Genomic DNA, 26,166 nt, shown 5'->3' on the forward strand with positions numbered 1-26,166 from the left:
GAATCCTTGCAAGCTGTTCTAAATGTATATCATTAAATGATATATGATTCCGATTGATTATATAGGACATGCAACTATTTTTTTTTCCAAGAATTTGTTACAAAAATATTTCTCTGAATCTTGTCATCCTGAAAATGATTTCTTCTTTGTGGCAGTTTGCTAACTCTTATATGATGATTATCATATGAAACCATTATGAGGGTGGGTGACAATTGCAGCATATATGAAATGATAATATATCTTTGATACAAGAACTTGAATCATTTAAAGCAACCAGAAGAAACGCCATTTTTTTCTAATTTCATAATGGATATGAAACTTTCAAATATATATATATATATAAGTAATGGTATGTGAAAGAAATTAATACAACTCTTTACAAATTTCATGCTTTCGAAGTACTTTTCTGTATTTCCTGGATGAAATCTCTGGTAATTAGAATGTAGTACATAATGAAATGTAAAACATCCAGCTAGAGAATAGAACTGGCTAAATAAAATGTAGTTCTCTGACAATCTTTAGATACCTAGATATGCATATGCAGGGTACTGAAGGGTGTTAAAATATCCATATCTACGGATATGAACGTAGATAACGAATTTATCCCCGGTCTTAGTCCGAATCGGGCGAGTTTTATGGAAATTCGGGTACAAAGTGTAACGTAAAAACAACGTTGTTTTCATTATCTGAAAAGTTTTATTGAAATTTGGAAATTTTACATATTTTTTACGGGATGGTACCTTTGGTAGAACCCTACAGGTAGTCAAATATAAGACGTTTTTAATACTGAGACAGAGAAACTGGATAGAGTCAAATTTGGCGCCCAATGTTGTGAGCGGTTACGCCATAGATGGTGTGACGTCAACATGGGTCATTTGCATAGCTAGGTCAGTAGTCCCATTCCTTGAATATGTTGCAGTCAAGTGATGCATTTAATGAAATGAATGTAAATAATCGGCATAATAGGACAAAATCGTTAATGAATCAAATATTTAATTACAAACATTATGGATAATCCACAGAATTCAATATTTCACAAGGAGCAATCATGGAACTAAGGAAAACTTGCGTGAAGTTCCCCGGAATAATGGTTAGCAACGTCCGGGGATATGGGTTAGCAACACCCAGGGGCTATGGGTTTTGTAACGACGTGCGTTAACCAATCAAAATCCTGGATATATACTAAGCCGGGGATAAGCATCAATATGTTTGCTATCTTCTTATAATTGTTATATTAAAGTTCGTTTCTGTGTGTGTTACATTTTAATGTTGTGTTTCTGTTGTGTCGTAGTTCTCCTCTTATATTTGGTGCGTTTCCCTCAATTTTAGTTTGTAACCCGGATTTGATGTTTTCTCAATCGATTTATGAATTTCGAATAGAGGTATACTACTGTTGCCTTTATCTGGGACATATTATCCATCAAAACCACTGTAAACAACAACAAAAGGCGGATTCTTAATTTCACGTTTAACCCTTTCTAGTCCACTTCGCGGCTTATTAATTTCGTTATTAAAAGATCCATATTTTAAATATTCGCGACTATTCATATTCGCGTTGTTTTTCTACTCGCAAAAATAGCGATCATCAATCGCTCGCGAAAATAAGTTGGTTTAAAGTACCTTGTTAATTATGAAATTTTTAGAAACTTTGTTTTGAAGTTAACAAAAAGCTCTGAAGAACCTGAATTGCTCACCTGGCAAGAATATTGTCGTAAAGTGGTTTTACTAAAACTGCATATGTAATAAGAAAGACATCTAAACTGTATGAATTTGTATTGATGACTGAAGTACAAGATAACGTCATAAGTAAACGACGTTGGATATACAATAATGCCGCGTTACGCTTACGTTCTCTTCTGTGCGTGATTTCCAACATTCTCCGGCCCACTAAAAGGGAAAATTTGTAACTTGTAAAATAATTAAAGTCTCTCTGTTAAAACAATAAAATGAAATTAACTTTAAAGTCCATCATTAAAATTAAAACTTTTACCACAGTTTATTATAGTACGGTGTCATTTATTTCACGTTCTTTTTTCTTGTAAGTTTCTCCCTGTAATCCAATTCCTGATATAAGTTAAGCTGTTTGAACTGAGATTTTGATTTTTCCATTCCTTGTAAATCATCGTAAAAACTTTTGTTTTTGTTAGTGCCTCTTGTCCACATTAAAGCTGATGTGTCTGTTTCATTTACTTTCAACGGACCAGTGGTTCTTTGTTTCGTCCTTGAAGTGTCCACAATTGTAGAAATATGTTCAATGTTAATAGTATTCCTCTCTGTTGTATTCTCGTTAGTGTGCGTCTCTTCCGTTTCTCCTAAATTGGTAGTACTAAAGTGTGTTTGATTGACCTGGTTCTTTTGAGTGGTCCTGAGAGTAGGTATCCTAGTTTGGACTTTACTGCTGTTGGTCCCTCGCCCCTAATGATATCATCTTCGACAATATCCCAGTATTGGTCAGTTCCAACAAGCAGTCCAATTTCAAATGATGTATCCTCAGTTACGGTGTGTGCTAATCTTAAGTTTTGCAAATACGGCAACTGTTTTGCAGTTTCAATGTTAGTCTTAATTGGTGCGGCGATTTTAGGTACAATCAAAACATCGACTGGTATTTCTTGGCCATAGATAGTTAAGTTTGTATATAGACTGTTGCTGTTTTTAGCTGTTCAATAGAGTTGTTCTCATTATCGTCTCCAAATCTAGATAGCGTAATTGCTTCACTTCCTGTGGTTTTTAACTCCAATTTCTCTGCTAAATGTCTTGTAATAAGTGACCTTGTGGCGCCTTCGTCAAAAAGGATCTTGCATCAATCGTTTGTGCTTTGTAGCTTAGTGGTGTTATTGCGGTCTTTAGTAAAACATTTGGGCGATCACAATTTAAAGATGAATATAAAACTGTTGTCTCAGCTTCCTACGCGTTGTGTGTTTGTACTGTACATGTACTACTTGTACTTGCAGTTTCTTTATCATGGTCTTTGTTGCATAGGCTTGTGTGGTGACGTCTTTTACATTTCTTGCAGTTTGATTTAGATTTGCAATCTACTACGAGGTGTCGCCCTAAGCAATTAAAGCCCAATCTATCTTCTTTAACAATTTTCATGCGGTCGTTGTGGTCTGTAAATTTGGTACATTCAGACGAAAAGTGGGATTCCTTGCAATATGCGCAGCTGACTCGATAAGATTTCAGTGGTGAATTAGTCTTTGGCCAGTTTTCGCGAGATTTTGTGTTTGTGTAGAAGGTAGCTGTAGCACTAGGACTTTCAAATGTTTCTGTGCTTCTACCAGACTCTAAAATTGCCAGTTCCTCAAAAATAGATCTCCTAAGATCACCAAGATACCAATCTGTTGAACCGTCTTCTCGAGTCAGGTTTTTGCGTATTTCACTGGGCATTTTGTTGAGTATGACTGGTACTAATAACGAGCCGTACGAGTCTTGAGCTTGTCCGAGAGATTCTAGGCCTCGTATGTATGTTTCTGTCCTGTCGTAGTAGCTTCTAAGGTGCGTAAGCGTATTCTTTGGTGCGGGTATGTCTAGAAGTGCTTGCATGTACGGCTGAATGATCTTATGTTTTTGTCCGAATCTTTCATGTATGAGTTCAATAGCTTTGTTGTAGTTTGTGTGCGTAAGAGCAAATCCGGCAACGGTATATGACGCTTCTCCTTCTAGTAAAGATTTTAGGTAGTTGAACTTTTGAACTACGGTTAGTGTGTTGTTGTTGTGAATTGCGGAGTCAAAAGAATCCCAAAAGGATTGCCATTCAAGTACGTTTCCATCAAATGTAGGTACATTCAATTTCGGTAGTTTATGAACGTTGCTGCTATTGATGCTTGAATTTGAACGTAAAGACGCGAAATAAAGGCCAGTATTTTGTGAGTCATCTCTTATGTTATATACGGGGCCAACATTTTGAATGAGTTGCAGTGTTTCATTGTGCGGCGAAAAACTTCTAGCGACTGCATTTAAATTAGATGTTTGAACGTGAATAAATTTGCGAATTTTACGTATTTTCGTCTCTAAATTAAATTTATACTCATCTGTGTCAAGTATCTCTTGCTCTATATCCTCCTCTTGTACACTATCTAAAATGTTCTTATCCAAATCCTTCAGAATATCTTGCTTTTCCTTTAATGTTTCCAGAATTGTTTCCGACTCGTCCTCTTCCGGTTTTTCTTCTGTTTCACTTCTCTCCTCAAATCTTCTTAAAATCCTAGAAACTGCGCTTCTGTGTCCCGCTCGTATAGATTTCAGCTTTGGAGTCATCTTTTTCTGGTCACGGTACCAATATCGTAAAGTGGTTTTACTAAAACTGCATATGTAATAAGAAAGACGTCTAAACTGTATCAATTTGTATTGATGACTGAAGTACAAGATAACGTCATAAGTAAACGACGTTGGATATACAATAATGCCGCGTTACGCTAACGTTCTCTTCTGTGCGTGATTTCCAACAAATATAGCATTTTGATATCGATTTTGCAATTGTTAATAATGTTTATTAGCAATACAAAATCAAATATAGAAAAAATCTGCCAGTTTACTCTAGATTTTGGTATAATAGACAAAAACACTTAATATAGAAACGCATTGCCATTTAAGGGCAATAACTCATATAAGAAGTTTTGTGTTGGTTTCGTCATTCAGTCATTTGATAATTTTAATAGTAATGGCAAAATGTAGATATTTGTATTCTGAGAAGTTTTCTTCCGTTGTTTATTTTCTATATATGATGGTTGTCTAGAAATTAGACGGATGATGCATACAATGTATGTTCAATTTGATCATGTCACGTAGTAGATATAGGGGACATTGAATAAAGTAAACATAAAATGTTCCTATAATATGAACCGTTTGGACGATCCAGGAAGTAGGTCAACATTATCAACCTTTCGAAGTAAGTATTACTCTGAATCAACAACAAAATAAAACAAAAAAGTGTAAAATCATTCATCTGTGCTTGTATTTTAAGAATCTGCAGTATGGGTCTAATGTTTAAAAAAAACATTTTTCATATTTTTGTGATTATTGTCGCCGCACCGCGACAGCACTATGGATAGTAGAAAAGTCCAAAAAATGGTTAAAGTTGTGATAATGCCGACAATTTCCTTAACTTCACAGTTTTCAATTCCTTGAAGTTCATAAAAAGTGTGCACCTATTTTGTAGTTGTGCACCTCCAAATATTGTATTCAAATTTTTACATTTTATTTCGCCATGTATTTTATTGTTCATTATAAACAACCATTTTCGATTGTATTTAGTGTTACCTGTCTATTTGAATTTTATCAAGTTGCTTTCTAATTGACGTATACCCCACAGCACGTCAAAGTACCAGTAGCCCTTTTCACAAAAAATCTTAAGTGTAAGATTTATCGTAAGTCTAAAATATTCCTTAACAATTCAACTAAATATTTTTATCGTAAGACTAATTTTACACTTAAGATTTTTTGTGAAAAGGGCTACAGGATTCTAGTTAGCTTTATGGTTAATGTCAACTATAACAAGTTCAGTTTGTTCAACAGAAAATAACTCCAGACTACATGGATATAAGATAAAATGTAACAGAATTATTGGTTCGTATTTTATTCAGATATAAGAAAGCCAGAAAACATGCTATAATGATTGCTAACACTGTAGATTTCCTCTGTGTCGCTACGATATCTTATGTACACACGATCTCCTTTCTTCAATTTGAATACAATGTAAGCCGAACCTGTATGATGCCCCTTTCCAGGGTACAGCCCTACAGTTGTTTCGTTATTTTTCCAAAGACTTGCATGGAATTTTTTTCTATTGGCTGATATTACTATTGCAGTAATTTGATAGAATCCTTTCCTTGGTGCAGTAAAAATTCCAGAATTTGGGTCATATCCTTTTCTCTCATTTGTCCAAACTTTATCAAACTTAACAACTTCATGAGAGCCAATAGATTTTGTAGCTGACAGTGAAGCTGTGAAAGCAATTACAATCTTCTTGCAGCTACATGTACAGCTAGAAAGTTCTGTTAAGAAAAATATTTTAATTATCATACAACAAATGTGTCGGATTCAAAATGGATTAAGTTTTGTTTTATCAAAGATCTTTAAAGTAAGGTTCTATTCATAGATCATTTGTTTGATGTATATGTATATGCCACCTGTTGTCAACTTATGCTTACGCTCAGGGTAAAATAATCGAATATAAATGCCCAACCCATGGTTAAATGAAAACCAATCTACGGCTGCCATGATTTTTTTTTAAAAATAACCGCTATGGGGCAATAATGCGTTGTTGTTACTGTGTTCAAACAGTTTTGTCCTTTCGCGATATTATTTTGCTGAAATCCTTTTTAACCAATTGCAGTATGAATATACCTCTACAAATAAAAACTGGTAAAACAGCTTAGCCTATTACTTAATTGAAAGGTTGTTGGTGTTGAGAGACTGCAGTGAGATAATAATACTAACCATCCCAAAATTAGTTATTTAATGTCTTTAACAAAATTGAAAGAGAATATGCACCTACTATAAGATAAGGAACTGGTTTTAAAATATCCAACTTGGATATGAAAATATCCTAAAGAAATTTTATGAATAATTAGGTCAATAAAAATCTTTAGCAATTGGCATAGGGATAGGGACAAGCCTTCTTGATAAGCACAGTAATGATTTAAACAAACAATACTGCTGTTGTCTGTTATATGTTCGGGTTGTTGTCTCTTTGACACATTCCCCATTTCCATTCTCAATTTTATTGACAGCAAATATTTTAAAATAACAACACTGATATAATACTGTTGTTTGTCTTAATCGTTTTTAGTTTTTTCTCATGGCATTTTCAGTTTGTTTTCAACTTATCAGTTTGAATATCCCTCTGTTACTTTTTGTCTCACTTATATATCAGTAAAAACTCAATGAACAGTCGTTTTATGTCCATAAATTTGAATATACATTTCCTAACAGACTAGATATGGACAATGCCACCCCCCCCCCCCCCCAACCACCACCACCACTTTTTTGCTGCCCTGTCATATGCATGAGTAAAGTCCCACATCTTTTAGATCTGACAAACAGTGATGTTGACATACAGCTTGAAATTGTTATGAATTTAACACTATGCATGATGATGTAACTATAGGAGGAGATAGTCGGTCAAACCATAGCCTCAGTATACAGCTAGTACAAAAACAGATGACTATGCCAAACTACCTTACATTTTAAAAATATTTGAAAAAATCCAAATCCTGTGACCATGCACACCTTCATTGTGTGTATGAACATCCTACAACATATTAAAGTTGTACCTCTAAAACTGTATGAGGAGATAGCCGTACAAACAATTATCCTAATCCTGACGGACGGACGAACAGACAAACGAACAGACGGACAAACAGGGGTAAATTGATATGCTCCTCGACATTTTGTCTCGGGGGCATAAGAAAACAGCAATCAATTAAGCTGCATTTATGTATATATATATATATATATATATATATATATAGATTGCCTAACAATGTAATTTTAACACACTATTAAGTATGTAAATATAAGAATGTTTAAAATATTTACAAAATGATGAAAATAAATGAAATATTTCGCTAGACCAACTAGATTTATCAAGCGTGCATCTATCCAGGTGAAATCGGATGTAGATGATAAGACACTTTTGCAGCTCAATGTATATGTTGCACTTAGCTGCCTTGAAAATAAGAAAATTTTGCAGCTCAATGTCTATGAGCACTTGAATTTAGCTGCTTTGAAAATAAGAAAATTTTGCAGCTCAATGTATATGTTGCACTTGGATTTAGCTACCTTTAAAATACATAATTGGTAGTTGAAGTTAGCAACGTCCATTGGACAATATTACGGGATAAAAAGGACGATGCTTTGTTTTAAATTATTCTTTATCTTTCCTGTATCTTTTTTCGTCTTTTTCGTCAAGACCATCAGGTTCTAAAGTGTAATGTTGGTGGAATCAAAAGTTTTCTCTTCTCCTTCTCGCCGTGGTGTCCCGCTCGGTGTTGACTTTTATAATTTGGAAAGTAACATTATCAAAAGGATGTTTCGAGTAACATTATCAAAAGGATATATATAAAAAATGACTGAATAAATAGTCAACGATCAATCTTACAGGGCGATGGATCATGTAATATGATTCTGTACACTACAAAATATAATATATCACAAGTCAAAAAGGGTACAACATCACCATTAAATAACTATAAAATGAACAAATATTAGATATTTCGGATAACAGATATCCTTCTTCAATAATAGCACGATGTCAAATGAATCATGTCAATATATTCAAACTGAGAAACTTTTTCTAAATCTTGAATTTATACAATTTAAGCGAACACCTGACGCTGATACAATTTTAAAATTTCCAAACACGGCGCAAAGATTACAAAGATATGCCAAATGAAAATAGTTATTTTCGATGTGAACTGGCACAACTCTAAATTTCCAAAGGTTGTGACAGTTTAGATGTTATAACTGCATTGCGGGCAGTCTTCAAACAAAAAAATCAAAAATGTCCTAACCGATCCAAGTTGGTATAATATTTCAAATTTGACAACGGTAGGGCAATTGCAACAGAAACTACATATTTAAGCCTCCCAAACGAATAGCAGTCTAATAATGATTAGAAAAATAAGTTTTATCTAATGAGGTAAAATAATTGAACGTGGCTACGTACTTATACATCCATCCCGAATGAATGGAGCCCTGTAATTTAAACTGTTATTTTTAAAAAATAATTTCGAACTGTAAAGCCAGTACTAAAGCCAGAGTTATTGGAAACAGGTGATGACAGGAAAATGAGGGACTCATTCTATGTTTTTTCATTTATGCCCACTGGGGAAACTGTCCGTAACTTTCTTATCCAAAATCTTTCCCGAGCGACTCTGTCGACCTTCGACCAGCCCTCGTTGTGGTCTATGATTGTGATGGTAAGGTTTTTGAGATCAGCTTGTGTGTGCCCAGGTGATCTCAAATGACGACTTACGGGTAGGTCGGGTTTGCAAGTGTAGTCACTTCGATGACCATTCATGCGTTTGTTGAATGGCTGCTCTGTCTCGCCAACATACTGCATGCCACATCGACACTGAAGCACTGAGCAAAGTTTGATGACTTCAACCCCTGGATGCTTCATACTTTGTATATAGATGCCTCATGTTACAAAGTTTCCATCTGTCATATGTCCATTGTCTTTGACCTCATTTTCATGGTTCAGTGACTACTTGAAAAATAAATTTGATATTTTTTGTAATGTTAATTTTTCTCTTTTTATGAGTAATAGGATAACTTTATTTGGTATGTGCGTTACTTGCAAGGTCATCATGCCTATCAGACAGTTTTCACTTGCCCTCCACACTATGTCATGGATCAGTGAACAGGGTTAAGTTTTGGCGGTCAAGCCCTTATCTCGGATACTATAAGTGATAGATACTAGTCTATAGTACAATATTTTGTGTAAGGAAGGACTGTAAGGTGATGTTCTTCTGGCAAGTGTCATCGCACCTTTACATCATTTTAATGGTTCAGTGGTTATAATTAAGTTTTTGTGTTTTTCTTATACTGTATGCAATAGGTCTACTATATTTGGTGTATGGAATGATTGTAATTTGTACATGTCTAGCTGGCAGATGTCATCTGACCTTGACCTCATTTTCCCGAGTAAGTGGTTAAATTTAAGTTGTTAAGTTTTGTTCCTTGTTTCTAATACTATATGCAATAGGTCAACTATATTTGGTGTATGGAAATATTTAAAGATGTACATGTAAGTCTCGTAGGTTTTTTTTACCTTGACCTCATGTTCACGGTTCATTACTCAGTGTAAAGTTTTTTCTGTTTTGGTCTGTTTTTCTTAAACTATAAGCAATTGTTTTGAAGAATTGTAAGCTGTACATATCTACCTGGAATGATTCATCTTACCTTGACCTCATTTTCATATTCAATTGGTCTATGTTTAGTTTCTTGGTTAAGTCTTTTACTTAGAAACTATAGGAAATAAGTCAACTATATTTAGTGTATTGAATGATGGTAAGGAAAACATGTATTTCTTGTTTTGTTTATATGACCTTGACCTCATTTTCTTGAATCATGTTAAGTTTATGTGATAGTCGTAATAAAGATTTATATTTAGGCGAGACATTTCAGCTGTGCACTCTGGTTTATAATCCTTGATATTTTAAATTTGACCTTGATAGTAATTGTAGCTTTATATATAGTTTAAGAATTTGGGAGATCTTTGATTCTGTTTAATTTATACACTACTTTTTAGACTAGGTAATTTAGAACTTGACATATTGTATAGACACCTGTTTATTGTTGAAGATCATATGTTGACCTCACATTGACTTGTTTGATAGCTGTTGCATAGACAATACAAAACACAGTTTGTTATGATGTACGTGTACAACTTTCATTTTGAATGGAAGATATAGATGTGGTATAAGTGCCAACGAGACAACTCTCCATCCAAGAAAAAATTTATAAAAGTAAACCATTATAGGTCACAGTACGGTCTTTAACTTGGAGCCTTGGCTCACACTGAAAAGCAAGCTGTGAAGGGCCCTTTAAAATGACTAGTGTAAAACCATTCAAACAGGAAAACCAACAGTCTAATCTATATGACTTAGGACAGGTGCAAACCAATGCAGCATGTTTAAACGTATTAATAGGTACCAACCTATGCCCTTATCTGAAACAATAGTGTAACATCACAACACAGAAAAACATGCATATATTACTTTATATAGATAGTATGAAAATATCCTTTGTTCAGCTGTACAGCTCACCTGACAACATAGATTTTATAAGACAAAAGGCATTACAAATATTGCTATATATTTTATTCAGAGATAAGAAAGCCAGAAAACATGCTATACTGATTGACATCACTGTAGAAATCCTGGGTGTAGTTATGATGTTTAATAAACACACGGTCTCCTTTCTTTAAATTGAGAACAATGCTAGCAGAACCTGTGTGATGACCTTTTCCAGGGTACAACGCCACAGTTTGTTGATCATTTTTCCATATAGATGCATGAAACCATTTCCCACTCTGAGACATTATTGTTGCAGTTATTTGATAGTACCCTTTCTTAGCTGCAGTAAAAATACCAGAATTTGGGTCATATCCTGTACCAGCATTTGTCCAAACTTTGTTGAATTTAATTGTTTCTAGAGGTCCAATGGATTTAGTAGCCGTCAAAGAAGCTGTGAAAGCAATTGCTGGTACTTTCTTCTGGCATTTACATGTAGACAGTTCTGCAAAGAAAAATGATGGCATTAGTGTTATAAAACTGGGATATTAGATTTATTTTGACTTTTTATTATTTGAAGAGATGTTGACACTATAATGAGTTGTGATGAAAAGATTTTCTGAAAGGTTAAAGGGACATAATTATGAATGAACTAAAAAGATTATATTGAATCCGCATACAGTTTGTAACATAATGTCAACTCTTATTTGGCCCAAATATAAGTGCAAATTTAAAAGTTATCATACCGTAACAGTAACCACAGCAACAAAACATGGCAAGATTTGAATACATTTTGTACATTGTTTTTTGTTAAAAAAAAATTGGATATACTGCGTTTACAACAATTTTTAATAGAGAACATATTAGTTTGGCAAAGTTTGACATGCAACAAACAACTGCATGTTCGGTGAGACAATGAAAACAATGATGAAAACTGAAAAAAATCTGCAGTTTTATTCGTTTTCAAGAAAACAGTGCATATTATAACATCCTCAGATCAAGTTTTATGTTATTTATTAAAATTTCTTGACTTTCTGCATTTCCAGGCATTTATGTGCAATTTTAAATTAATCACAATAATTTTATTTTCTGATGCTTAAACCAAGCTTAAATGCTTCTAGTCCTTTCTCTGATTTGTAATTCCTGACAAATTGAAACAAAAACTTTGTGCATGGCTATTATGGCTAAGAATATATACATGTATTGGTATTCAGTGAACAGAAAGTCCTTGAGACATTAATATGAAAACTCAATCACACAGTATAGTGTGCTCACATGAAGCTCTATATATATTCCAAATTTCATGAAATTCTGATTTGTAATTCCTGAGAAAAATCAAAGCACATAAAAAATGTGACCTCAAAAATTTCATGGGATGGAATGTAGGTCACACTGAAGGATGGACTGAGTTCAGTTAATAAACCTTTCTGTTAGAGTTTGGGTCTTACAAAAACTAAATAAAGAAATCAGAATGTAAACTGCTGTTAAAGTGTTGAAAGTTCAAAATAAGTATATCAAATGCTGTTTAAGAACATACCTTGATTGGAACCTTTAATTTTCATCATCATGTTAAGAAGATCTTGAAAGAGGCCATTCTCTGCAAATGAAAAACAAATATGCTTTATGTACAAGGTGTTACAGAATATATACAGTCATACTTTGAAATGAGTCATTTCCTGTGATGTATATGCTGCCACCATAGCGGGGGGTAATTCAGTTTTATCCTTGTTTGTCTGGACGTAAGTCAGACGCACTTACGTCCATACGTCCCAAAATTGGTTTGCATTCTCTAACTTGATTTTGCCTTAACCAAATGTTATGAAGAGTATTCATAATGCTAATTACCACAAAGAATTTAGCAACGAAAAATTTGGCATGTCAATACATAAATTGAAACTGGTGGGATTTATATGCAAACGCTGACAAAACATAAGGGTGTAAACTTTTAAGCAATAGATATACGGCGCAAAATGTGATAAAAAAAAAAAAAGACTACATTTTTACCAACAATCTTAATAAAATTTAAATAACACAAAATGAAATAAAGAATCATCACAAAAAGTATACAGCTGTTCAGATTGATTAGAAAACAAGTGTGTGAAGTTTTATACAATAATCATATCATAAATAGTTTCTGAGATATGGCGAAACATGTGAGACCCCCCCCCCCTTTTTTTTTACAAAAAACTCAAGTACTCTATAAGGAAATTTTTGAATCATCACCAAAAAGTATTCATATCTTTAATTTAATATAACTAAGAAGTGTGTTCAGTTTTAAGCAATAATCATTAATCTTTTTTGTAATACGGCACAAATATGAAAAAAACACACCCCTGTTTTTAGTTACAAAGTCCCTTTACTCAAAAAATTTTAATCTTATTTTCACTAAAAATTATAGATTGTTTGACCATCATAAGAAATAACTATGTAAAGTTTCATGAAATTTGGATAAGTTGTTCTCAAGTTACGGTGCAAAATGTTCATGACAAACAGACCGACCCAGGACAATTGTATAACTATAATATGTCCCATCAAAATTTTACGGGCGTATAAAAATTAATATTTTCTGTTTTGTAACTTAAGTTTGCCCAAACCAAATATTATGAAATCTATACACAATATTTATTACCACAAAACTCAGATCAAGTACAAATTTGGGTATCGTTACTTTTATTGTTCTTGAGGTATGTCTCTTTATAATGTTGTATGTATGCGGGAGCATCATCTCTTTCTCCGTTTATTTTTCTATCTCGTAATGCTAAACTAAATTGAAATTTGTCTTAATTATGTACTTATGAAGTTCAGTATCACATGCCGACTCCACTTTAACCATCATCATCAAAAACAAGAAAACTGTCACAGTTGTCCTAAACATTGTGTTCAAGGGAAGTAGCCTGTTTTATTAAATGAATGTTTTTTATGTTTATTTTGCAACTTTTATTTATACTTAACTGAAACCTAGCAAGCTGTTTTATGTGTCTGTCATTAATTGAAATATGATTCTTATTGGTAATATACTACATGCAACCTAACTAGTTCCAAGAATTTGGTAAAATTACTTCTCTAGAACAATTAGTCACTCCTAAAAATAAAACCATAAATTTCAATGAACCCATGATTTTAAGGGGTTAAAACTCAAAATGCAAACTGCATTGCATTCAAACTTTATAATATTTAGTTATGAATATTATGCAAATTTCATGTTATGATTGTATTGTATTGAATCTTTATAATATTTAGTTATGAACATAATGCAAATTTCATAATATCATAACTAGAGATTTAATTTGTGCAGACAATTGAGAAATGACATTAAAGTCTTTAAGGCTTTTTAACAATGAAAACTGTAATGAACTTGAAATTTAATGTTAATTACAGTGAATTGACTGTTAGTGTTGCTCTCCACCAATTGCAACTCATTCAAAATTTTGAATTTTGCAATTTGTTTTATTAAACCAAATTGTTCAACTGGTCAGAATATTGAACAAATTGTTCAGTCAAAATGTGAAAGTGCAAGGTGATAAAATAAAATATACTTACAATCCTATAAGACTTTTTTTTTCACTTTTTTTTTTTATCTTTATTCAATTCTTCAACATATATATACAACAGATATATTACATATTACACAAATATATCACAAGGCAATGTTTTTAAGTATAATCACATATATAATCAGCACAATAATTAGAAATTAAATGTTATGACACCTTCGGTTTCTTGTACCAGAATATTATTCTTTAAGAAGTGTTTCTCAAAAACATTTCTCATACATCTTGCATCACACAAATATTCATACAGGTAAGTTATATAATGTTTTACAGTGTATATATAGACTTTAACTCTAAGTATTCTATATTTATACGAATCAGATATCATTTTAAATAAAACTTCATATATTCAGTAAAATATGTGTGAAATAACAATATGCTATTGATAAGTTTTCAGGGGAGATAACCTAAAATATTATTCTTTTGAATAAAGACTTTTTGAAAGAAAAGTTATTATCTCCCCCATGGAAACTTCCTACAAACATATATTGCAATTTTACACATATTTTACTGAATATTAAATGTTTTAATTCACATAATGTCTGATTCTTATAAATATAGAATACTTTTAGAAAGAAAAACTATATGAAAGCTTAGTTTGGACAATTTAATAGCAATTCAAAATAAACAGTTCCCCTTCAGCATGGAAATGAATATAATATAACTATACAAACTGATAAACTAATTTTGTCACAACATCATTAAAGTGGAGTTAAAGTCTTATAGGATTGTAAGTATAATTTATTTTATCACCTTGCACTTTCATGACTTGGCTGTGGTTTTCTACAGCAGTTGGTTCAAATTTCTGACCAGTTGAACAATTTGATTTTATAAAACAAATTGCAATTTGGTCAAAATTTTGAATGAGTTGCAATTGGTGGACAGCAACACTAACAGTCAAGTCACTGTAACATATCTGGGGAGAAATTATCACGTTTTTGTTTGCATTTGGTAGTAAGAAATAATAAGTTTGCATTTAAACATGATTATGATGATAAACTTAACTGATCAGAATGATTTTATAAATTTGGAACGAAAACCTTTGTATAAGGGAAGACAACTCTTAATATTGTCTGGTTTTTGTATAGAGATAAATTGAAAAAAAACTTATATGTAGCTTCTGTATCTATTTCCAGAGCAAGCTATTGTACCCTTGAATAAGACTTGTTCAAAATACCAGTAAAAATCTTAAATTTCATAGATTTATATGATTATTTAGATGTGCATGTATAGTGCATTCATTGGTAAACAAATAACCTAATTTCAAGTTTTCATATATAGTTTAAACATATTTTATTTGCTGAATTCAAGCAAAATTGTTTAGAAATTAGTAAATCATACTTGACTTGTAAAGTCTTCTCCACAATACAATATAAAATTACAATCATAGTATAATATAATGGGCATGCATGTAATGTAAAGCAAACAGTTAATAGTATACAATACAAGGTAAAAAAAAAGGAGAGAGAGAGAGAGAGAGAAAAAAAAATAGAAAAAGAAAGTTTGAAAAGGCGTATAATTCTGTGATGATGATGTGAGTGTTGATGATGATGTTTTTAATTCCCTGTCTACAACATTTGAGGGTGTTATATATTGAAGGCTGCACATTCATCTGTCCTGTATAAGGTTAAAGCTTTTGTTCACAGTAGATTTGAGAAGGGTTTAGGATCGTTTCTTTTCACATCAACTTAAACTTGGTATCATAGTATATATGCCAAATAAGGGTTTTGACCAAGATTTCATGATTCATTGAACATGAAAATAATAAAGTGCAAGCAGGGCTTAGTGTCATTTCATTGTAAACTAAAAAAAACGATTCTGATTAAAGTGATTTCTAGTTGAAGACAAATGTCTTTTTAACCCAAACTACCACTTAAAGCATGGTTTGAAGTTGTCCCTAAAAATGAAATGTAGTACAGACAAACTGTTTCTTGCACCCTAATATACAGCAAAAAATACCTATCATCTGGCACCGTTTGGACATCAAAACTGTGTTGCTTTTAAATGTAATATGAAAATGGTTTATCATTGTAAAAAAGGCAAACACTTCTTTTGCAGTTATATTCAATTGTTGGAGGTATATTAAGACTTGAATTAATGGAGTCCCCAGACAGAGGAATACAACTTTCTATCAATAAAGAACTTATAAAGAAAGGGTTTGCTGATGAATCTGAGGAGACCTACTTATCAAGAGTAAGTAATAGACATTTGGTTAGTAAATACACAAAATAATTATGTGTGTGTGTGTTGTGTGTTGATAAGATATTTAAAGATGTATTTTCTGATATTTTCCTTAATCAGTTTCAAATTTTCAATATAGTTTGCTTTAAAATTACAAGTCTTACCAATGCTCAGTTTGGAAGTGCACAAAATATGAAAATAATCTTAAGTTTCAATAAAAAAAATACTTGTATATCAGTAAAATGTATTGTATTCACTTTTGTTTAGAATTCTCTTTATTTCGATTTCAGAAATAAATGTTTATACATTTCAGGTGTTTGCATTTTAATTTTCTTGATTTATGTACAATCAAGTACTATTTTTTTTTTATCTGCCATGGAATCAAATTATAGCAAAAAATCAATTGGATAAGAAAAAGTGTTTATTTTTATTTATTTTTATTTATTTATTTTTATTTATTTTTATTTATTTTCTGTAGCAAAATCATGAACAGCGAGAAATGGAAGCTATTAGTAACTCTGTTGTGAGTCCTAGTAGAAAACTTCTGCAAGATGAGAGACCAACATTTCAGGATAGACAGAGTGATTGGTTCTCAGTATCTTTAGGAAACAACAGGCCAGCATCTTCTAAAGGAAGAAGGACGGTGAAGGTAAAACTTGAACAAACTTTTTATTTTTTAACCTTCTAGTCAGTTTCTTTCACAATTATACCTTGGATTTATTCATTTTCTTGGGTTCTAAATTTTCTTGGATTGCAGAAACTTTGCATTTTCGTGGATATTTGATTTCTTGGTTCTGCCAAAGACTGGATACAACTTTATAGACATTTGTATTTAGTCGAACATTTATATTTGTGGTTCACCTGTACCCACAAAACCCACAAAAATTGGTATCCAACAAATAATAATGAATCCACAGTATATAAATAGAACCCGGCCAGTCATCCAATATGACAAAATATCTATTCAGGCTCACTAATACTTAATTTTGTATTAACCAAGGTAAAAGACTGTCATTTTTGGATAATAAGGAATAGATATTTGTATGCCAATACCACTATATTATGTGTCATCTGTGTTGTCAATGACAAGTTTGTTCATGTCCTATTATATTTGAAAACATTTCACTAAAAACTCTGTGCAGTATATTGCAACAGTACATCTGAAACACAAATTCATATTAGGTAAAGGACAGTGGTTTGGGCAGTACCAGAAAAAGATTTTTTTTTTAAATATTTCAGAGGTAGATTAATACATTTTATATTCAACTTTATAGATTAAAATATTGTATGAATATTCAATAATAATTTAATTTTGGATGTAACACGTCTTCTGATTGGCTGACATTATTTTGTTTTATATGAGCCTATAGACATAATTTAGTCATGTGACCGTGACGCCATCCACGTTTTTTCATGGTTTTCTACGGTTTAAAATGGAATTTAGAAAAATTATAAGAAATGACTGTAATATTTTTTCTGTCTATTGGAAATAACATAAAAAATGTGGTGCACACTGTTAAATAACCCGCTACGCGCGTTATTCAGTGTGCACCAATTTTTTTATGTTATTTCTTCATAGACAGAAAAAATATTACAGTCATTCCTTAAGTAAGATACATTCTATTAATTATTTCGATATTTTTTCTGTGAAGTTCATGTTGATTTAATCAGATAATCATTCTATAATTGTATTTTAGCAAAAGTTGAATGGACCACATAATCCTTATGAAATGATGTTCAACAGTTTGACAAATGTTGGAAGATTAAGGTAATATATATTTTTATGCCCCACCTATGATAGTAGAGGGGTATTATGTTTTCTGGTCTGTGCCTCCGTTTGTTCGTTCGTCCGTTCGTCCCGCTTCAGGTTAAAGTTTTTGGTCAAGGTAGTTTTTGATGAAGTTGAAGTCCAATCAACTTGAAACTTAGTACACATGTTCCCCATGATATATTCTTTCTAATTTTAATGCAAAATTAAAGTTTTGACCCCAATTTTACAGTCCACTGAACAAAGAAAAAGATAGTGCAAAGCTCAGGTTAAAGTTTTGGTTAAAGTTTTTGGTCAAGGTAGTTTTTGACGAAGATAAAGTCCAATCAACTTGAAACTTAGTACACATGTTCCCTGTGATATGATCTTTCTAATTTTGATGCCAAATTAAAGTATTGACCCCAATTTCATGGTCCACTGAACATGTAAAAGGATAGTGCGAGTGGGGCATCCATGTACTATGGACACATTCTTGTTTTTTAATATGTTACACTTGTTCTTGACCAGTAACTGTCTGTCACCTATCATTTATTGAAAAAAGAAAGCTTGGTGTAATTAAGACATACTGCTGTAAACTTTACACAAATAGTGTTACTTCATTTGTAAATCTCTGGTTTATTTTATCCAATAAGAAAATACTGACTTTTGTTGACTTTTTAACATATCAAGAATGTTCCTATAAGACAATATTAAAGAAAAAATATTGTTAATCTGTAAGGGTAACTGGTATTAGACCAGTACACCAGACTGAAATGAATAACTCCCTCAGTGGTGCATATAGATGCCTTAATCACAGCAAGCATAAATATATTCAATATGTCACTGTAAAAAGTAAAATCACAAAAATACTGAACTCCGAGGAAAATTCTAAAAGGAAAAATGCTTCTCAAATGGCTTAGTCATAAGCTCAAATATATAATGAATGGATAACTACCGTCATATTCTTGACTTGGTATAGGCATATATGTAGAAAATGGTGGATTGAAAGATTTAAATTGGAAACTCTACTTACTGTTTAATTTTAAAGTTTTTTTCCACTCATACGTTAGATTTGATGATTTTTTTCTGAATTAATCTGAAAACAATGCACATTCTACCACTTTCTTATTCCAGATCTGTTAAGACTGACCCAGATAGTGTGAACTCTGTTGCTATTGACAATGAACCTCAGGATCGTTATGACAGATTAATGGTATCAGGATTTGTAGGTCTGAATCCTGCAGGATCTACAATGATGGCCAGGGATACTACAATAATGCGAGCCATTTCCGGCCTGCCATCTATAATATCACTGTTGTTCTGTCCTGTAGCAGAATTAAGGTAAATAATGCCAGCCATTTCTGGACTGCCATCTATAATATCACTGTTGTTCTGTCCTGTTGCCGAACTAAGGTAAAAGATCAGCAGCTTAGGAAAAAGTAAAATCTCAAAAATACTGAACTCCTAGGAAAATTCAAAACAGAAAGTCCTTAATCAAATGGCAAAATCAAAAGTTCGATCACATGAAACAAATGCATAAAAACTGTCATATTCCTGACTTGGTACAGGCATTTTCATATGTAGAAAATGGTGGATTAAACCTATACCTGTAAGGGCCAATATTTTTGTACAATGATAGTTGTTGGTGTGATTCATGCTTGATTTCCTTTTAATGAATGGTGGATTTATAAATACTCATGGATACCAATTTTTGTATAGATTTCATGGGTGGTAACCCACAAATTAAAATGTTCTAAAAAAAACACTGTCTCTATGGTTTTGGGTGCTTTTAAACTTTACAAAACCACAAATCAAATAACCAAGAAAATACAATTGTTCCTCAATCCATGAAAATTCTAACTCATGAAAAATAAAGAATCTACAGTACACAATAAGTGTCCTTGGTTTCCCTTTGATTACAGACCAACTTATTTGCGCGGATACTTTATTTCACGTTTTACCCTTTCTAAACCACTTTGTGGATATTTAATTTCGCGATTTTCTGATGTACTTGATGAAGTTTAATAAGGAAAATTGGAAGTTTTACATATTAACGACCATTTAAATTTGCATTATTTTTCTACTCACGAAAGTCACAAAAATAAATCGCACGCGAAAAAAAGTTGGTTTATAGTATACAAATACAAATGATTTTACTTTATGATGTGAACTTTGTAAAAACACTTCTACCTCAAAAATTTTATACTTTAAAAGCTTACAATTTTACTTGATGTTGAGTATGTAAATATCAGGATTATTGTCTGTAATTGCTGTATTAGACTCAAATAGACAAAGTGCAGTACAAGAGATTGCTGTAGAAACTTTTGGTATGCGTGTAGCCTACAAGAAGTTCATGAGATATAATGTTTAAAATTTAAAATTTCATATTGAGCTCACCTGAAGCAAGTGATATGTCAACTTTATTTATTTTGTTTAGGAGGGACAGAGAAAACAAAAGGTATATTGGATCTATTTGTGGACTTGGTGTGGACAGAGATCAGAGACATTCACTATTTCCTGAACATGACATGGAAATCACATTTGATGTTGAAATAGATAACAAAGACATCTCACAGGTAAACTGGAAGAATAAGAAGTATAACTATTTAGGCAATTAGGATGCGAAAATAGTGTGGAATCATAATTATTCGTTGGATACCAATTTTCGTAGTTTTTGTGGGTATTGGTGAACCTTGTTTTTACATGTAAAAATTTTCTATCAGGTCGAATGCAGACTTTGACAAAACCAAGAAATTACATATCCACAAAAAGGCAAATTTTACACAATCCACAAAAAATTGGTACCCATGAAAATATATGTATCCATAATAGATAAAATAGATATTAATATATAATTTGTTCATTGATTGTTGGCATCTTAAGGTTGTACCCAACACCATAACTAAAATTAATTTGGCTCGTTTAATTTTCTTTAAATTTTGACAAAGTATTTACTTTGACCCTTGACAAAAATATAAAAAAATCAAAAAAATTGAACCAACCGTTTAATCAGAAAAATTACAATGGTTATAAAGCAGTTTGACAAAAACTTATTTTGATCATTGAGAAACTTATTATTCCCTTAACAACACAACGTCATTAAAACGTTCTGCTGATTTTACAGAGTTATCTCCCTGTAGTGTTAGGTACCACCTTAATATATAATTTGTGAATTGATTGTTGGCATCTTAATCCAACCTTACCACATATGTTGTGAACACATGATTATCAGTGATGTGAATTGAGATGATAAAAACGTTTTACAGGTACATGCCTTTACATAGTAGTTTCAGGTACTGGTATATCATTTTTTAAAAGCTTAATAAGAAACGATCACAGGAGCTGTCAAACTTGGCTCTCTTATCATTCTGCTAATTTGTTATATGTTTTGCTTTTTCAGCATTTATAGAAACACAAGAAAAAACATTTTAGTAAAGATTAAAAAAAAAAATGATTATGTACAATTTCAGATAAATGGTGTAAGATCAGCCATAAACCTGGCTATTGGTAATGAAGAGAAGGTATCAGCATGGGGACCTGATGCTATCTATAAAATACAGGAAGCAGCAAGGAAAAAACTTTTGGAGTAAGTCAAATTTTCTTTATATGTCTTTTTTATACTTATTTCTTAAGTTTTATACTTACATATGCTACCAGTGTTCCTTTAAGACTCAGTGGTTTCTTTTGGTTACATATGTTAAAAGAAAGCTGTGTAATAAAAATCCATGACATCCCCCATAAACCAAGTCAAACTGACCCTAAATGTATCTCCATCAAGTACGACATATGTAGCAATTAGAGCTAGAAGGTGTTATTTAACTTATATTATTATTATTTTTTAGAGTTGTATACAAGAAACGAGAGCGTGTTGATCCTGTAAATTACAACAACCCATATTCCTGGAATCAGGTATGTTACTGGTGATGAATTGTTTTTATACCCTATATATCTGTTGTTTCCAAAAGGATGCAACTGTGCTTCTTGTGTAATGTTGTTTAAAAGTTGCATCAAAGGATTCATTTTTTTCTGCGTTTTATGAGTCATATCAAAAGTTGTATATCTGATGTTGATAATCATTTACAAAGTCACATTATTATTGTGAGGTGTCATAATAAGTACTATCATTTTAGCTTACTTGTTCAAATAAAAAAAGAACTGCATTACAGTGAACCCGTTGTTAATTAAAGCTTGTCCAATCAACAAGTTTTCATTACATTGTACAGATTTTTAAATGAATATGCTTTTTTTTGTTAATTTTAAAGTAGATTTGAACAAATTTGTTGCATGATTAATATTTCCTGTGACATTTCATCAATTACACAATCACAAAATGCACTATTCTTGCTTTCATAAACATCAACATATCTCATTATTTCGCCCTGGATTTTGGTCATATATATATATATCCCTATAACTTTATATAAAACTGGGAAATCTCATTTTTAAATAGGTGAAATTCGGGTTTAAATAGTTAACCCTATAAGAGAAGTCAAGTTCATTTTTATAAAAAAGGTATATTTCCTCAAAATTATACTATTCCAAACAGCTCATTCTATTTTGATTAGTTGAATTACACTGGGAATGTTATGTTCCACAGAGACCAGTCCATTTTAAATACATTTTATCCAAACCACAGTTATTCATAAATGATATGATATAGTATTCAGGTACTGAGTAAAAGTCAAGGTTGATAATTCATTCATCTAGCAGTCATTTTAGTTATACATGATCACATTTCATTGATTAAATTTCAGTTAATATTGCAGGTTGTTTGCAAAACATAAGATTATTGTTCACTTATGATAAAATTTAGAAAATTGTTCACTTGAAGTAAATACTTAACAGTAATTATTTTATTTTCTACATGAAGACTTTTATGTGTGTTATCTAGTTTCTTTGAGGCAACCTAACAATATTTACAATGAACCATATCATATATTATCTTTGAGAATATATACTGTGTTTGTTGTCTCACTTCTATTAAATAGTTTTATTGTCATGTATTGTAATTTCAAATATTTCAATGAAAGACAAAAAATCACCACAATTATTTGTTCACTTTAATTTAAACTGTAATTGTACTGCTCCTCGGGGCGTCTTGATTGACAAATAAATATTGTTGTTGTTATATTTTAAAGCTTTACCCCTAATAAATAAGTCTTATGTTTATAGTACATGTCTCTATTGGCTTCAAAATACAATTAAAGGTACAGTATTGGCGTTTGTTAGTAAGACAGCTGTTAAGAGCACTCTGCTATATATCAATAAATGAAAGTCGTTTTTTTGTGTTTTTAGTTCCAAAATTCATAATAAAAAAAGAAAGGATACATTGTTTAGAATTATGGAAAAGAGACCCCTTATGATACTCCATAGAATGGAGTGAAACATATTATTGCATTTATTTAGTTTGATTGGGGTACCATATTGAACTATCACCACTTCTTGCAACAAAATCCCTCATTGCATCTTACAAAGCCAAGAGCAAAAGGAACACCCCTTTTGTGCTGCTTATCATACCAAAGTCTCAGGGAAGCCTTCAAAACTAAGCAAATATTTACACCTCACTAAAAATTGAAGTTTATAGTTTTCATATTTTAATTAGAAAATTTACATGAACTTATCTTAAATTAAGTTTTTCAAGTGTGTTATGTATGCAGTAATGCATTTAGTACCACCAAAAGATAGAGGAGTGTTCAGCTTTTGTCAAAGTATAAAAAAAAAATATTATAGACAAATCTTGGCCCTTTGGTTTGACATTTGAAATTGAATTTGTTTGCCATAACTATTGTGCTCTTTACTAGATATTGCTGTTGGATCTGAAGTGATGTACAGAATTAATCAATCTATAAATATTTGTAGGTGGATCCTGATGATTTGATCGAGACGTCATTAGAAGGAACCCCTGCTGATGCCCCACATCTCTTTAACCTACACAAAGCCCAAATGTTAGAAGAAGAGGTCTATGTGGATAAAGCAAGTCCTGAGTATTTGAAAGAACATGCACAATGGTTGAAAAAGGCTTCAAAAGAGTGAGTTGATTTCTTGTGTTTAATTATAAGCAATAAACCGTCTTTAGAAAAACCACTAATTCAGATGTTCAAGGAAGTCAAAATATTAAAGCTTGTTTGCAAAATTTGACAAAACCATGAAGTTAAATATTTGCCAAAAAAAATCAATTTTACCTGAATCCATGAATAATTAACGAACCACTGTAATTTCAAGCAAAAAATCAGTGGGACACACAACAAAACAGCAGAAAAAAATTGTTTATTAAAATAGTTTGGATCTGTGTGTTTTCTGAGCATTGTGGAAAAGATCAACAATAACAACAGGATATATATACATTACCATTTTATTGAAGCAAAAAATAACAGTTTTCATTTCAGTCTGTTCTTTCATTACATTTAACTGAACATATAGATACTTTTTTATGTATTTATATCCTGAAAATTCCTGAAATATTTGCCACTGGAAATTAAGCAAACATCAACTAATCAACTTTTCAAATTAACAATGAAATGGATAATTTGAACCTTACCATGCTATATATATTTTCAGCTTCACAAAGAGAGAACCTATCACGTGTGAGATCTGTGAAATGACATGGCACACACCACAGCTGTTAGCAATACACATAGAGACACGCAGACATCAAGAAAAAGTGGCGGCTTTGTACCAGAAAGAAGATTACTGAACAATATTCTCAAGTTCTGTAATGTACCACGAACAGAAATCACTATGATGATTTAAAAAGTACCAACATTCCTGCTTTGCTTCAATGATTATGTTCAGTCCAAGGTCTCAGTGACCTTGTGGAAGGGATGATCTTATTTTGGAGGACAAAATTGTTCAGATTGTGATATAGAAACTTGTTGAATTCAAAGGTTCTGTTGTGTGAAAGAAATTACTCAATCAATGATGAAACTACAGTGAACTGTTAAAATTCTTCAATAGGTTATTGCAGAAGGACATTTTGTAGTGTAATGGAGGGAAAGAAATAAATTCAGTTGAGTTTTAATTCATAATTATAACCATATAGAGTTATAGGAGCAAAAATCAATGTATAATCCAACAGATTGCTGGAAACTACTGTAAAAGTTTTACTTAAATTCCTTTGCAGATGATATCAAGGTCTAAGATAGTTGTTTGTTCATATTTTAATATGTTTATATTTTTTCTATTTTTATAACTCTAGTCATAAACAAAGACATCTGTATATAATCTTAACTCCATACATGAAAGTGTATGTGAAACAATTGATGATAAATGTTTTATATATTAGAGAATACTCATTGGTATCATTTTGAGGGAAGTTTTGATGTATGGGATTGTCAATTTTTCTTTTTCATTGCTATTCTATTAAAGTATTATGATTTCAACCATGTGGAAAATTGTATGGGAAATGAATTATCTTATTTCTTTTTATGTCGTTTTGAATTTATAGTTAAATTTTGTCAGTTTTTTGTTTAAATGCATATTAAGGAAAATATGTATGGATTGTTTTGTTAAATGATAACATTGTTGAAAGATAAAAAATGTCAAAAAAGTATTCTCAAGAGTTTAACTCTGTCTTTCATGTTTTAGCAATCATTTGTTTTTTTTGTATCAAGTTCTTGGAAAGGAACTTTCAATTTCATGGAAATTAAATAAAAGTATCAAATATTTTTTTTTAATTTCCTTAACAAAGTATTATATATTCTATATTTGTAGGGCAAATGTATTATTAAAACATTTAAAATAGAATAATGCATTCACAAAAATTACAGTTTATCACAATTTTGATATTTCATGATGAGCTTCAATAATGATGATGAATGGCTAACAACTAATGGCAAATTAAATACATATTCAGGAGGAGAACAGATTTGAAAATGCCATATGAATATCAACCCTGCTATATATAAAGCTGACATGCTTTTGATGTGAGCAAAGTCTCCATGTTGAAGACTGT

The 26,166-nt window shown here is 31.7% G+C and overlaps 3 protein-coding genes across 3 annotated transcripts in view; 2 read left to right on the plus strand and 1 right to left on the minus strand.

Annotated features, from left to right (window-relative positions):
* LOC143068831 (ATP-dependent RNA helicase TDRD9-like) overlaps positions 1-19,575 on the plus strand; it is a 48,434-nt gene extending 28,859 nt beyond the window's left edge. Inside the window, exons 2-5 of the mRNA XM_076243152.1 lie at positions 16,346-16,480; positions 16,947-17,117; positions 18,166-18,236; positions 19,350-19,575. Of these exons, the coding sequence (XP_076099267.1) occupies positions 16,385-16,480; positions 16,947-17,117; positions 18,166-18,236; positions 19,350-19,560 (549 nt within the window). The 5' untranslated portion in view covers positions 16,346-16,384 and the 3' untranslated portion in view covers positions 19,561-19,575. The remainder of the gene's footprint in view (positions 1-16,345; positions 16,481-16,946; positions 17,118-18,165; positions 18,237-19,349) is intronic.
* Positions 10,813-13,626, minus strand: LOC143068829 (complement C1q-like protein 3). The gene is made up of 3 exons (XM_076243150.1): positions 13,532-13,626; positions 12,274-12,332; positions 10,813-11,241 (listed from the first exon to the last, which is right to left on the minus strand). The coding sequence occupies exons 1-3, from the start codon at positions 13,609-13,611 to the stop codon at positions 10,823-10,825; spliced, it is 558 nt and encodes a 185-aa protein (XP_076099265.1). The 5' UTR covers positions 13,612-13,626; the 3' UTR covers positions 10,813-10,822.
* LOC143068827 (ATP-dependent RNA helicase TDRD9-like) lies at positions 19,564-25,877 on the plus strand. The gene is made up of 6 exons (XM_076243148.1): positions 19,564-19,628; positions 20,653-20,791; positions 21,686-21,801; positions 22,058-22,124; positions 24,075-24,244; positions 24,774-25,877. Exons 1-6 carry the CDS (start codon positions 19,564-19,566, stop codon positions 24,907-24,909), a joined length of 693 nt encoding a protein of 230 aa, XP_076099263.1. The 3' UTR covers positions 24,910-25,877.
* The last annotated feature ends 289 nt before the right edge of the window (positions 25,878-26,166 follow it).

Source organism: Mytilus galloprovincialis, chromosome 3 (genome assembly GCF_965363235.1).
Source record: "Mytilus galloprovincialis chromosome 3, xbMytGall1.hap1.1, whole genome shotgun sequence".
Classification (NCBI taxonomy): Eukaryota; Metazoa; Mollusca; class Bivalvia; order Mytilida; family Mytilidae; genus Mytilus; species Mytilus galloprovincialis.

Bases quoted from the DNA above. Each gene is read 5' to 3' on its own strand.
- LOC143068829 (XM_076243150.1), bottom strand. From the start codon at position 13,611: ATGTTTAGGACAACTGTGACAGTTTTCTTGTTTTTGATGATGATGGTT. The intron at 12,333-13,531 runs TAAGTACATAAT...TTCATTTGCAGA, and splicing joins GCATGTGATACTGAACTTCA to GAATGGCCTCTTTCAAGATC. The intron at 11,242-12,273 runs GTATGTTCTTAA...TTTTCTTTGCAG, and splicing joins AATTAAAGGTTCCAATCAAG to AACTGTCTACATGTAAATGC.
- LOC143068827 (XM_076243148.1), top strand. From the start codon at position 19,564: ATGCCAGCCATTTCTGGACTGCCATCTATAATATCACTGTTGTTCTGT. The intron at 22,125-24,074 runs GTATGTTACTGG...AAATATTTGTAG, and splicing joins ACCCATATTCCTGGAATCAG to GTGGATCCTGATGATTTGAT. The intron at 24,245-24,773 runs GTGAGTTGATTT...ATATATTTTCAG, and splicing joins TTGAAAAAGGCTTCAAAAGA to CTTCACAAAGAGAGAACCTA.